Source organism: Rhagoletis pomonella, unplaced genomic scaffold, assembly GCF_013731165.1.
Source record: "Rhagoletis pomonella isolate Grant_MI unplaced genomic scaffold, Rhpom_1.0 Rhpom_scaffold_00003, whole genome shotgun sequence".
Lineage (NCBI taxonomy): Eukaryota > Metazoa > Arthropoda > Insecta > Diptera > Tephritidae > Rhagoletis > Rhagoletis pomonella.
In genome coordinates this window covers 72,377,284-72,389,634 of record NW_023458557.1, presented here as the reverse complement: position 1 = coordinate 72,389,634, position 12,351 = coordinate 72,377,284, and the positions used below count along the sequence as shown (strand labels likewise).

Sequence of the window (12,351 nt, the reverse complement as noted above, 5' to 3'; positions counted from 1 at the left end):
TGTTCCAATAGCAGTCCGGTTTACAGGATTTAGTCAGAACTTACAGGAAGTCGTTCCTATTTAGTCTGTTCCAATAGCAGTCCGGTTTACAGGATTTAGTCAGAACTTACAGGAAGTCGTTCCTATTGACATAAAACCTGTAAGTGGGAACACATTTGAGAGAGTAACTGAGCAACTGTTCCTAGTCAGAAGTTACAGGATTTAGTCCGGAGTTTCTTTTCCTGTAAGTTCATGAAAAGTGTCAAACGATCAGCTGATTTGCATGTGCAAGCAAAAACTAACAGCGGTGAATGCAAAGTACCTTATATTTGTAAAAAAAATGGAAGTAAACAACGAAATGTTTGAATATGTATAGATTTAAATAATTATTTAGTGATATTTCAGCTAAATCAGTGTTGTACAAATGACATGTAAACAAACCGACTGACGTTTTTACAGGAAATAGTGCTTTTTGCGTTCCTATGCACTTCTGCATCTGTTCTCCTTTTACTCTCATTTGAGAGAGTAAAATTGTAGTTTGACAGTTCCACAGGTTTTAGTCCGAAGTTCAATGGAACAGACTAATTGACATAAAACCTGTAAGTGTGAACACTTTTGAGAGAGTAACTGAGCGATTGTTCCTAGTTAGAAGTTACAGGATTTAGTCCGGAGTTTTTTTTCCTGTAAGTTCATGAAAAGTGTCAAACGATCAGCTGATTTGCATGTGCAAACAAAAACAGAAAGCGGTGTAAGCAAAGAACCTTATATTTGTAAAAAAAATGGAAGTAAACAACGAAATATTTGAAGACGTATAGATTTTAATAATTAGTTGGTAATATTTCAGCCAAATCATTGTTGTTCAAATGACATGTAAACAAAGCGACTGACGTTTTTACAGGAAATAGTGGTTTTTGCGTTCCCGTGCACTTCTGCATCTGTTCTCCTTTTACTCTCACTTGAGAGAGTAAAATTGTTTTTTGACAGTTCCACAGGTTTAAGTCCGAAGCTCAAAGGAACAGACTAAGTGCTTTTTGCGTTCCCGTGCACTTCTGCATCTGTTCTCCTTTTACTCTCACTTGAGATTTGGTAAATTACATACAGGCTGCTGTTCACTGGCTCTTAGACTATTATTCTTGATAGTATACACAAACTCAAAATGTGTGTAATCATCGCTGAACGATAAAAAATATCTTGACCCATTACACGCAAGTGAATCAATCGGCCTACAGACATCAGAGTGAATCCTTTCAAGTGGTCTTTTACTTCGTTCGCGATGTCCATTAATTGGATCACGACTATGTTTTACTTCTTTGGCCACATCACAAAATTTGAATTTCTCCGCCTTTAATTTCTAGTAGAGATGAAACGATACGTGTAAATACAAGTACGTACATACTTGATATTTTTCGATCGATACCAAGTAATTTTGGCATTGATACTTGCCAACCAACAAATGCGACGAAGTCGATATAGTGCAAAGAATACACGCTCCAATTGCTTCACTGTTCGAAGAGTGACTGGATGAATGTTCAGTACAGACGTTCCAACGCGATGTTAAGTTCACTGGGTAACTCTACGGGTTTGACGTGCGTTAGCATGAGAAGGTCTTGAGCAAAATGCAAGGAAATACATACGCAGAAAAGGCTAGCGGAAAATACAAAAGGTAGAGGGAGTCTAGTTCTGTTATTAAAGAATATAATCAAAGAATAAAACGTGTAGGGTACAAAGAGTTGATTTAAAAAGTCTTGGAAAAACTGAAATATTCCAGACAATTTAAACGCCATCTTCGCATTTAGTCTGGAGAAAAGTAGATGTCAAAAAAATCTTTAACTTTTCAAATACTTTTAAGAATTTCTTTTAGCTAAATTTCATCTGTATCATTTTGTTTCTGTACTCTTCACACTTCCAATTGTATGTGGAATTCTACCTGGTGAAGTATTAAGGAGACATTTTTACAACTATCGTATTTAAATCTTTGGCTCATAATTTTTAAAAGCAAATATATTCGTGTTAAGTATAATAAAAGGAGACTTTTTCTCATAAATATTTTATGAGCAAATTTTTTTCTTAACCCAGATTAACTTTCTTTTAATTTTTTCCAAAGAATTGTCTGTAAATATCATTCATCATTAAACATATAGTTTAGAGTTTAGGATTCCCAGATAATGGTTAACTTATAAAAAATTAACTTATTTAGTTCATAAGGAATACCTTCATAGCCAAAAGTATTAGTAGGTATCGATTCTTTAGATCCGATATTTTTCAGGTATCGATACTTTCTTTCGACACTACTTCCAAGTAAAAGTATCGATACCTGAATGGTATCGTTTCATTCCTAATTTCAATCCACATACCATTTCTTTATTTATCGCTTCATCAAAAGCTTGCTGTCCAATGTGTCAAAAACGTTTGTGCCACAACTCGACTTTGTCTTTATTACATATGTATATATGCAGGGGCCGCTGTGGTGTAGTGGTAAGCAGTGCGCGCTTTCACTCATCAGCACCTGGGTTCAAGCCCTGGTCAAAGCAACATCGCAAAAATATAGAAAAAAGGTTTTTTCTTAACAGCGGTCGAGTGTATTCTGCCATTAAAAATAGCTTCTCATAAAAATACAATCGCCGTTCGGAGTCGGCGTAAAACTGTAGGTCCCTCCGCTTTGTGTGACAACATCAAGGCACACGCCACAAGTCGGAGGAGAAGCTCGGCCAAACACTAGCATATGTATGTGTAAGCGCCAAACTATTATTATTATATATGCAGGGTTACGTTTGGTGCCTACTTCAATTTCATATAGTCCATCTCATCAGTACGCAGTCGCTAGCAAATCTCCATTCTTTATAATATTTGCCTTATTTTTGCAGAATATTACATCGACACCAGCATTCGTTTGCTTTTGGACTGATAACAAATTGCCACGCAATTCTGGTACATACAAAACATCATTCATGACAAACGGTACTCCTTTGTTATACCGTACCATGTTCTGACCGACATCGAAAACATGTTTTCGTTGCTAAAACTAGTTTTCGACCTAAAACATGTGTTTTCGTCCATGTAAAATCTGTCAAACGAAAACTAGTTTTCGCTGAAAACTACTTGAAAACTCACGTTCCACTCGTTCCAATCGGTGTCTTCACTAGTTTTTTTCGATTACTTATCGAAGTGGAAGTCATATTTTATCATCTTTAATACGCTATTTCGTATTTATTGTTAATTGGCTGGCCAAAGTAAAATAAGAATGAGAGTAAGAGGTTGCTAATGAAAAGAAAATGTGGGAAAAGTATTTTGGTTTTGTTTTTGTGTAGCAAAACTGCAATGAGATGATGTAAGAAATGTCAACGAAAACACTAACAGCCGGTGTGAACAGCCTTCAGAGCCCACAATTCCAAAACTCGTTTTCAAAGTGTTTTCGTTGTCGGTCAGAATATGGTATTACTTATTTCAGTTATTTTCCCTGAATACTTAACGATCAAGCACTGATTATCTTTTGCAACATTTATAAAACCTGGATTATGCATTTTAAAAATATCTCGAAAATACCATTTCTCTTTGGTCATATGGTTACTCGCACTTGAATCCAGTTTAAATTTCTTCCAACTGTCTTTGTCGCATATAATTTCCGCAACCAGCAACAAAACAAACTCTTTAAATCATAGTTTTTATTGTCATCTCTTTGGAGATCCCATATTTTAATTTCTTCAACAAATAGCCTTCCTTTGACAAAATCGAATGTCAACTTCTCTTCGCTAAATTTTGTAATGCAGTTACCAGTGGATCAAACTTTTCAGTTAAGGTCCAGAAAAATTGAGCCAACAGATCTTCTTCACTTACTAAAGCCCCCGCTGTCTTAAGTTTCCTTACTAAATTTTTAAACAAAACAAGATGAGTCACCACAGACTCGTATTCTTTTATGCGAAGCGTTGCTAGCTGCTTTCGCACTAAAAGTTGGCTTACAATCGATTTCTTCGCACTTGCAAATGCTCCCACATTACTCTGGCCGTTTTCTTGTCCCGAATATAGCCTAAGCAATTCTTGTCCTTTTTAAAAAACTCTGCTCTCTCTCAGCTGCATCTTTGGAGGATGTCCCGTTAAAACCTACGCCAAATTGAGCGACTCAAAATGCAGTTCCACTCTGAACTGCCAATTATCGAAGCCGATGCCCGCGAACTGCCATTACCTTTCATGTTGCCCATTTTCTCTCGAAAACTCCAAGAGTTGCCTCATCAGATGTTTTCATTGTCCATGCCTCCGCGCCATACACCAGCACAGGCATGATGAGTGACTTATAGAGTGTGTAAATAAATAAGTAATGAGTGGTCAAATGAAAATGCGCAAAGATTTTTTGTATGAGAAATAGCACGCTTTCATGCTCATATTTCATACAAAATTTATCAGAAGATAATTTAAGTAGGCCTTCTTAAGTAAAGCTATTCTAATAGGCCTGCTCAAGAAGGGCTGAAAAAAGTGCTTTCTTGCATGCCTTCTAGAAGGGCTTATCCATTTACAATTGACGCGAATGCACAAAAATTTATATTATTCAGCATTACAATTGAATTTCAATACATTTTAAGTTGCAATAACACATATTTGATAGAAACCTTAAGCAAATACTTCAAGGATGTATGATTTTTATAAGTTAAAGAAGCAACTTCCAAAGAACTCTTCCAAAATGCCTTCTGAAGTACGTCCTATAAAAGCCCTTCTGGAAGGCCTTCCATGGGTAGCCAAAGAAGAAGCCCTTCAATTTTGCCAATCCATACAAAAAAGAAAGGAATGTAGAATTGAAGGCCTCTTGACTTTCAGGAAGGTCTTTTAACTCTTGAAATTATCTACTGGGAACCTTCTGGGTTATTAGTACCTAGCTACAATTATCTTAGGTCTGCAAGACCCTTTTTTGTCAACGATACGCATTTATGGAATTCTATTTCAGCTGCTGCTCCCAGTAGCTTAAACAAAAACAACTTTAGAACTGTATTCGTACTTTCTTAATAAGTTTTAATGTATTTTAGCCCTGAGTTTCGCTATCTATTAGGACTATCCTAAGCGTAAGTACCAGGCGCGCTCAGTGAGTCAAAAAGAGCTACTTTTCGATCAGCCGGGAAACATACAGAAAAAGGGAAAAAATTCGCCAACTATGATTTCTATTGATTTTCGTACGGGCTATTCGAAAGCGCTTTGCGTTTTCCAAAATTTTTCCATTTTCACGGTGCAAATTCAAAAAGAAAATTGATTTGTAATTTTTCCCATAATGGTCGTTTTTTCTCATTATAAGTTATCAAAACCTAAATATGAGATTTTTGTCATAAAAATCATTAAAGGGAATATTTTATTAAATACTTTTTATTTTAGGCCGCGCGAGAGGGTTCCAGGATATCGTGAGTCTTAATAAGACTACAAGCGTGGCGACGAATAACTGTTACCCAGTTTTTTTTGAGAAATAATAGCGTCCTTTATAGATTTTGCGAAAAAAGTATTTTATTGTTAATTTTCCACAGATTTTACTTTAGTTGTATTAATTAGTTTTTAAATTTTAATCCATATTTACATTTGCCAGCAGTGTAAACTTTGAGAGAAAAGTCTTTTTCAGGTGTATTTTTTCTTAACCTTTGTATAAAAAAGTACAAAAAAGAAAAAAACTGTATAAGGTTGGTCGAATGAATGGCCGTCCTAGTCACCAGTTCCGAGTCTATTCGATTTTTGAGTATAAGGCCTTAGGTTGGACAGAAGGGGGAGTATAAGGGACTCAAAATGGAAAAAATTAGCCTATGGTTACAGAAGATATGGAATAAATTAACTGACGAAGACCTGCGTGCCAAATGAACTTTTCTCTCAAAGTTTACACTGCTAGCAAATGTAAATAAGGATTAAAGTTTAAAAACTATTTAATACAACTAAAGTAAAATCTGAGGAAAATTAACAATAAAATACTTTTTTCGCAAAATCTATAAAGTACTATTTTATTTCTCAAAAAAAACCTGGGTAACAGTTATTCGTCGCCACGCTGTATATCAATTTAAAAATTGGTATACTCAACACGTCTTTGGGCTCTTTCATCAATAATAACTAATGGCGTTTTCTTTCCTCGAAATAAATTTCACCTTTTTATATGGGAATATTATCAGAGTGCAACACTTTAAAGAAAGAGCACGCAATATGTATGGGAAGATGCTAAGGAAAGAACACGAAAGCTTGACGGCCCTGGCGCAGGGCAGAATAAATGCAACATTATTTCGAGAAAGGAAAACGCTATAAGTGATTTAATATGTACCACACTGAAAGCTCCGTTAACCCTAGAGTACTAATCATATTTTGCATATTTTAAAACCCTATTGTTAAAAAAACAAAAGGAAACTAAATGTTATATATATTGATAAACTTATAAATTTGATGTTTGAACTTAATCACCCGTATGCTGTAATCCGAAAGTTCGAACTTTCTTTGTACTTTGACACAAACAAATCAAAATAAATATAATCGCAAGTGAACAGTGAAATTTAAAAAATTGTTTAATCGTATTTGAAAATGCTTTTCCTTAATTAAGTAACATATAATGGACTCAGTGGCCGATGCACTTTTGTCTCAGGAGAAAGAACGTGCTGCAGCCAACTGTTGCTACGTCGGATTCAGGCATACCAACATTACGAATTTCGAAGATGGCCTACGAAACGAATTTCGAAACTACGATACGACAACAGGGATTTCAGAATACCAAATTTACGATTCGTAGCAAAATCGAATCTACGACGGATTACAGCATAGGGGTGAATAATAAAACAACTTTTTGGTTCATAAAAACTCGAAAATATTGTATATTCAATATATTTAACATACGCTTCTATTTTTATATTTTTATATGAGCGTATCAAAAAAGGACTAAATTTTCTGCTGGACCTCACCAACGAGATCAATAAAAAATCGACAAATTATATTCGTATTAATATAAAAAAAAAACAGCAAAACTTTAATTAGAAATTTATTTTGCACATAAGTAGATAACACAAAAAACACATATCACACTCCGATAGTCCAAACAAAACAAAATGCCTTCTCTCAACCACAGAATATGAAGGGTTAAAAACAGAAGATAAAGGTCCGCAGTCATACCACTCATTAGAGAAAAAATGAGTAAAATGAAAGTAGTAGTCGTCGAATCGACGAATATTAGTAATCTAGGGTTAAGAAAATCGTACAAGACCTATGGTACATGTAAAAGTGACGATTCAGATTTTTTTAAGCTAATATTTTTCTTGTAATGTTTGCTTTGATACTTTTTCTGATTATTTTCTGTGTAATAACTCATTACTAATTTAAATCATATAGGAATGTGAAATAAATTCGCATATTATTTGTACTCTAATCCTACTCCAAAAAGGAGTGTTTGTTTCGTCCGATCCGCCAAAAAAAAAAACGAGCCAGTATAGGCAAACTTATTTTCCCCACATAATTTCTAATAAAAATGCTACGCAAAAACACTATAATACTTACGAAAATAATTTAAAGTTTCACGTGTTTGTTCTCTGGTTAAACCAAGACCTTCAGTTGGTATAGTTAGTGCTGGGGCTGGAACATACCAATCTTGGTTTGAATATCCAGAAAAATCTGTCAAGAAGTCCGAACGGACTTTATATTTAGGTATTTGTTCCTCCAAGAGAGAAAATATTTCGACTTCCGGTAAATTTTCGGTGCTACACAAATCTGTAAATAAATTATTTTTAATACATTTGCTTGATAAAAGGTATTATACGTATTTGAATGCATATGAAACTTCGTTGATCCCAAAAACAGCTAAAAAAAATGCACACCCTTTGTTTTTGACTGCACACCTTTAAGAAATCCAACCAATGACAAAAAATACAAACTTGTATAATGACACCTTAAAAGTTATTGTAATGTGAATGCATGTGAACGATATTTAATAAAAAAGTTGAGTTTTAAATCAGATTTAGGGCCGTTTTCTTTTTTCAAGTAAAGTTTAAAATTTATTTGCCCTTTAAACATAAATTTTGAGGTTACAAGATATCTTCTGGTGACTGAATGAAAATATTATTTATATAATAGTATTTAACGATTTCTTTTGATAAAATGCAGTTCCTTATCTACAATCTCTGTTATGCATGCAAACACATATGTATGTACCACTGTAAATATATTTACATAGATTTGTACGTATAATACTGATCTGCGTACCTGTGATACAGCTAGCATCAACCATTTGCACTTTTGCCCTGACATTTTGTGGTTGTTGTGTAAGGCGCTTTGTTGATAATTTGGGTAAATGTTTGTTAAGTGTAGCTTGTGCTGATGGACTTAGCGGGGCGGAGGACCTTAGAGGCGCTGAAAGCATATAAATCCCCGATTCCTATTGAAGAAAAAGCAGATTACTATCATTTAACCAAAGATAATAAAAAATATTAAATTATAGAAATAAAATATGTATATATTTAAGTATTTACGTATGTATCTCGAATTTACTTCCTTAATCCGGATATCTGGTCAAAGTTAATCTTTAGAATATGTATGAATATACATACGTACATACTGGTACATATGTATATGCCCTCGTGGTCACCTGATTAAGTTAAGTGACATTTTGAAACGCCTGCACCGTCAACAAATAAAAAATTATTAAAAATCTCCGTGATTGTTTTACAGTTTTAAAATTAGCCCTTTAACCTACTTAAATTCAATGGGCTATAAAACTGCATACCTAAAATTATTAATAAAATGTATAAAACTTTTGTAACTATGTAACTGTTAAAGTTTGTTTCATTTCTGTATATGTGCGAAGTTTGAAATGTGAATTTATGTGGCACTGATTATGTAATGTGCTGAGCTTTTATAAAAACAATTAAAAAATTAAATAGACAAAAGAAAAATATCCTAAACTGGTCAAAATGTCACTTAACTTAATCCGCCGACCACATGTAGGTAAGTATATGTATTACATACATATGTATATGTATAATGCCTGCATATTTACTAAATTCATGCTTAATAACGGTTTCAAATTTTTTCATAACTTCGGTCTTGAATTTAAGCGAACAAAAATAAAAGTTACCAGTATAAATCTGATATTTCTATTTAGTATTGTGTCATTAGAGTATGTACTATTTTTCAAATTCAACGAAAGTCATCTAAATAAAGTAAATAACGACTTAATTAGAATCAATATTTTAAACCTGTCACACGAGTACATAAATATGTATACATACATGTATGTACATACGTACATATGGATTGCAACAATTCGTCGATCAATTGTTTATCAGTAAATTTCATATATAAGGTGCTAATCAAAACGAACCCAATTTCTTCCCTTTCCTTCCCTTATATGGGAGCAAGGCTTTTGTGCGAAAACAGGTTGACAAACTACCAGTCAATAATGCTAAAGGTGTTAATACTATATATTACGAACTCTTTTATTGCTTTGATGAGCAAATGAGATAAGTACCGTGCCTACGTGCAAAAAAGATAGTACCAAAGCTGCTCCATCAAACACTGGCGTTTGCGATTGTTTAATGATCATGAACTCACTTCGCTACATACTTACATATACATATATACACAATAATGTACATTGTACATTCATATGCACAGAAATATGAATGTATGTACATACATGCTATAAACATTTGAAGGCATACACACATATTATGGACATTCATACGTAAGTATGAATGTATGGATAAGCATTCATAAATAAACTTATTGTTTAACGAAGCTTTAACCAAACTAACAAAAAAAAAGAGAAATTGAAGTTGCTTAGAAGTACAGATTTGTTTAAAGTTTTATTATTATTTGTTTATATTCCAGTCGAACACGTGCATTTAAAGACGTATTCACTAAGATGATAAAATTATCAACTTGGAATCTACATTGATGAAAATAATAATTGAAGCCGTCATTTAAACCAAGGGAACTGTAGATAAAGCGAAAATAGAAAATTGTATGGCCATTAGATATTTTTTAACACTTATGTATTGCATTTGTTCTGCACAGTACTGTATAATTGCTTTTTTTTCAGAAGTGTTGGAATTTTTTTCTAGTACACAGTTTTATAGCCCATTCAATTTTAGTCCAATAATATGCAAGCTTCAAGCGGCTAAAAATTACCGTTGATTTTTTAGAATTTTTTTTGCCGAAGGTGTTGCAGGTTTCTTCCATATAAAAATGAATTGTGTTTTCTCGTTATATGGAAGCAAATGGGACACAAACAATTCTAAAAAATCAACGGTAATTTTTAGCGACTTAAAACTTGCACATTATCAGACTAAAATGTAATGGGCTATAAAGCTGTGTACTCGAAAAAATTCTAACACATCTGAGAAAGTTTGAAATTTGGGTTAAAATTTGTTGCGTTTTGTCGTAGTCTTTTAAAAAGTTTTAAACTTGGTTTTATATTAGTTTTGTTAGAGAATGAAAATTCTTAAAAATAAATAATTAAACATTAGTGACAAACAATAGCACTTTGAAATGGGGGTCCTATAGATAGATAGAAGCGTCTCTAGGTTGCTCTCGTGCAAATAAAGAAAGTAATTTTATCCGTGGAGTATGTATGTATAGTTAAAAATCGCAGCGAGAACCTACAGACAGTATGCAACTAATTTAAGAGATTATTTTTGCACCACTATTTTTTCTACTAAGAAACCTGATAAGTAAATACTAAAATTGAGCTCAAGTAGGTAGCTTCTAAATGTATTACTCACATGTTATAAAGTTTTATCAATTTCAATTGAATATACCTAATAAATTTAGTGTGATTGTATATACTTGACTTATAAAGTTATTAATCAAGGATCCTTATTGCATAATAGCAGTTCTACTTATAAAAATTGCCGTGCTAGCAACTGCAAAATATGTATGTATGTAAAAGCACCATTTATGATCGAACAAAAATAAAACAAATGGGAATTGTTAAGAGTTTGCTAACTTCCGCTCTACGATCTTGCAGTCACGTACATATGTGTATAGTATGTGCATTTGTATGATCCATATACCGCGAGTTTTATCTTAGTACCGTCTTCAAACATTGTAACCAAATATGTATTTTGATGAATAATTGGCGGTTTATAATTTATACGCTTTTAAAATAGAGCATCCGCGGTTCTTATATAATAGAGCAGAAATACAAACAACCATCCTTTTTTTTTAAGTTTGGACAGCCGCAAAACATATAAAGTAGGTTTACATACTAGTGTAGGCGTTTGTGTCACTGAACGATTACAAAATCATTTCCCACACCCTGCCAATAATGGGAAAAAGTTATCTCACTATATTCTATTATAAATTTTTACCATTGTCTGTTTTTATTATCCACAAAATTTCTCCTCGTTGATCTGCTATTCCTTCAAATGATTGGCAGGATGTCCAAGAGTTATTTATTGATGTACAGCTTCATTAGAAAAATCGAATTTTCCGCTTTTCATTACGAATGCCCGTCTATTATTATTGTTGCAATTACTTTATTCGTTTCTACTTGTACGAGGTTCGCGTTTTTCACTTAGCACACTGGATACGATTACGCACACATTTATTTTTTTATTTTTTCTCCATTTTTACTGAGTTTCGCTCTGACGAAAATGATTGCATAAAAAGTAAACTATCTTAAAATAAAATATATTGCCTTAATTGATATCTATTTGCACCAAGTTTACTGTTTCATTTAATTTCGCTCAAAGATTTGATGATTTAATTGTGCGAAACTAAAAAAAGAATGCAAATGACACTGGACAACGAAAAATGACTGAGCTTTGTTTCATCGGCACTGAATTCCGTTATGTGAGCTCAACTTCAGAGATGTGTTCCAACGACAACCAAATTGTTTTGACCGTTTTGACAGCAGAGTTTACAGGGTAGTTACACGATAAAGAACTTGCTTTACGGCGCGTTTACATTGGATAATGCTGTCAATACAATAACGGCGCGTTTACATTGGACCAAGAATGATAGAATACAAGATTGCGCAGTCCTGGCCGTTGACATTTGTGTACCACAAGTAAACAAAAAGTAAAGCGAAAAGAAGAACGAGTTGAAACTGCCAAAGCAGTCCACTTTACGGCGAAACACGTGTTTTAATTTTGCTAAATGCGAAATTATTGCATTTCTCACCTAATCTATTAGTGAATAGTGAACGTTTTAGTTGTTGTTGTTGTTGTAACAGCATACAAATTCCCCAAAGAGATTTTGGGGAGTGTTGCTGGAGTGACAGTCCTTGGCCAGATATAAATCTGGGTCGTTCCGGTTACGTAGACCCGACTGTCGTGGGAACGTTTTAGTGCACTCCATTGCTTTTCAATTGAGGCTGCTGCAGCAAACATTTTAGTGCACTCCATTGCTTTGCAATTAAAGCTGCTGCAGCAAACTCCGGCA

At 33.7% G+C, this 12,351-nt stretch overlaps 1 protein-coding gene across 1 annotated transcript in view; it reads right to left on the bottom strand.

Moving 5' to 3' along the window:
- LOC118735492 (trafficking kinesin-binding protein milt) overlaps positions 1-11,766 on the bottom strand; it is a 43,594-nt gene extending 31,828 nt beyond the window's left edge. The window contains exons 1-3 of the mRNA XM_036465283.1: positions 11,277-11,766; positions 8,170-8,341; positions 7,468-7,677 (exon numbers count right to left, since the gene is read on the bottom strand). Coding sequence (XP_036321176.1) covers positions 7,468-7,677; positions 8,170-8,341; positions 11,277-11,279 — 385 coding nt within the window. The 5' untranslated portion in view covers positions 11,280-11,766. The remainder of the gene's footprint in view (positions 1-7,467; positions 7,678-8,169; positions 8,342-11,276) is intronic.
- Positions 11,767-12,351: the final 585 nt, after the last annotated feature.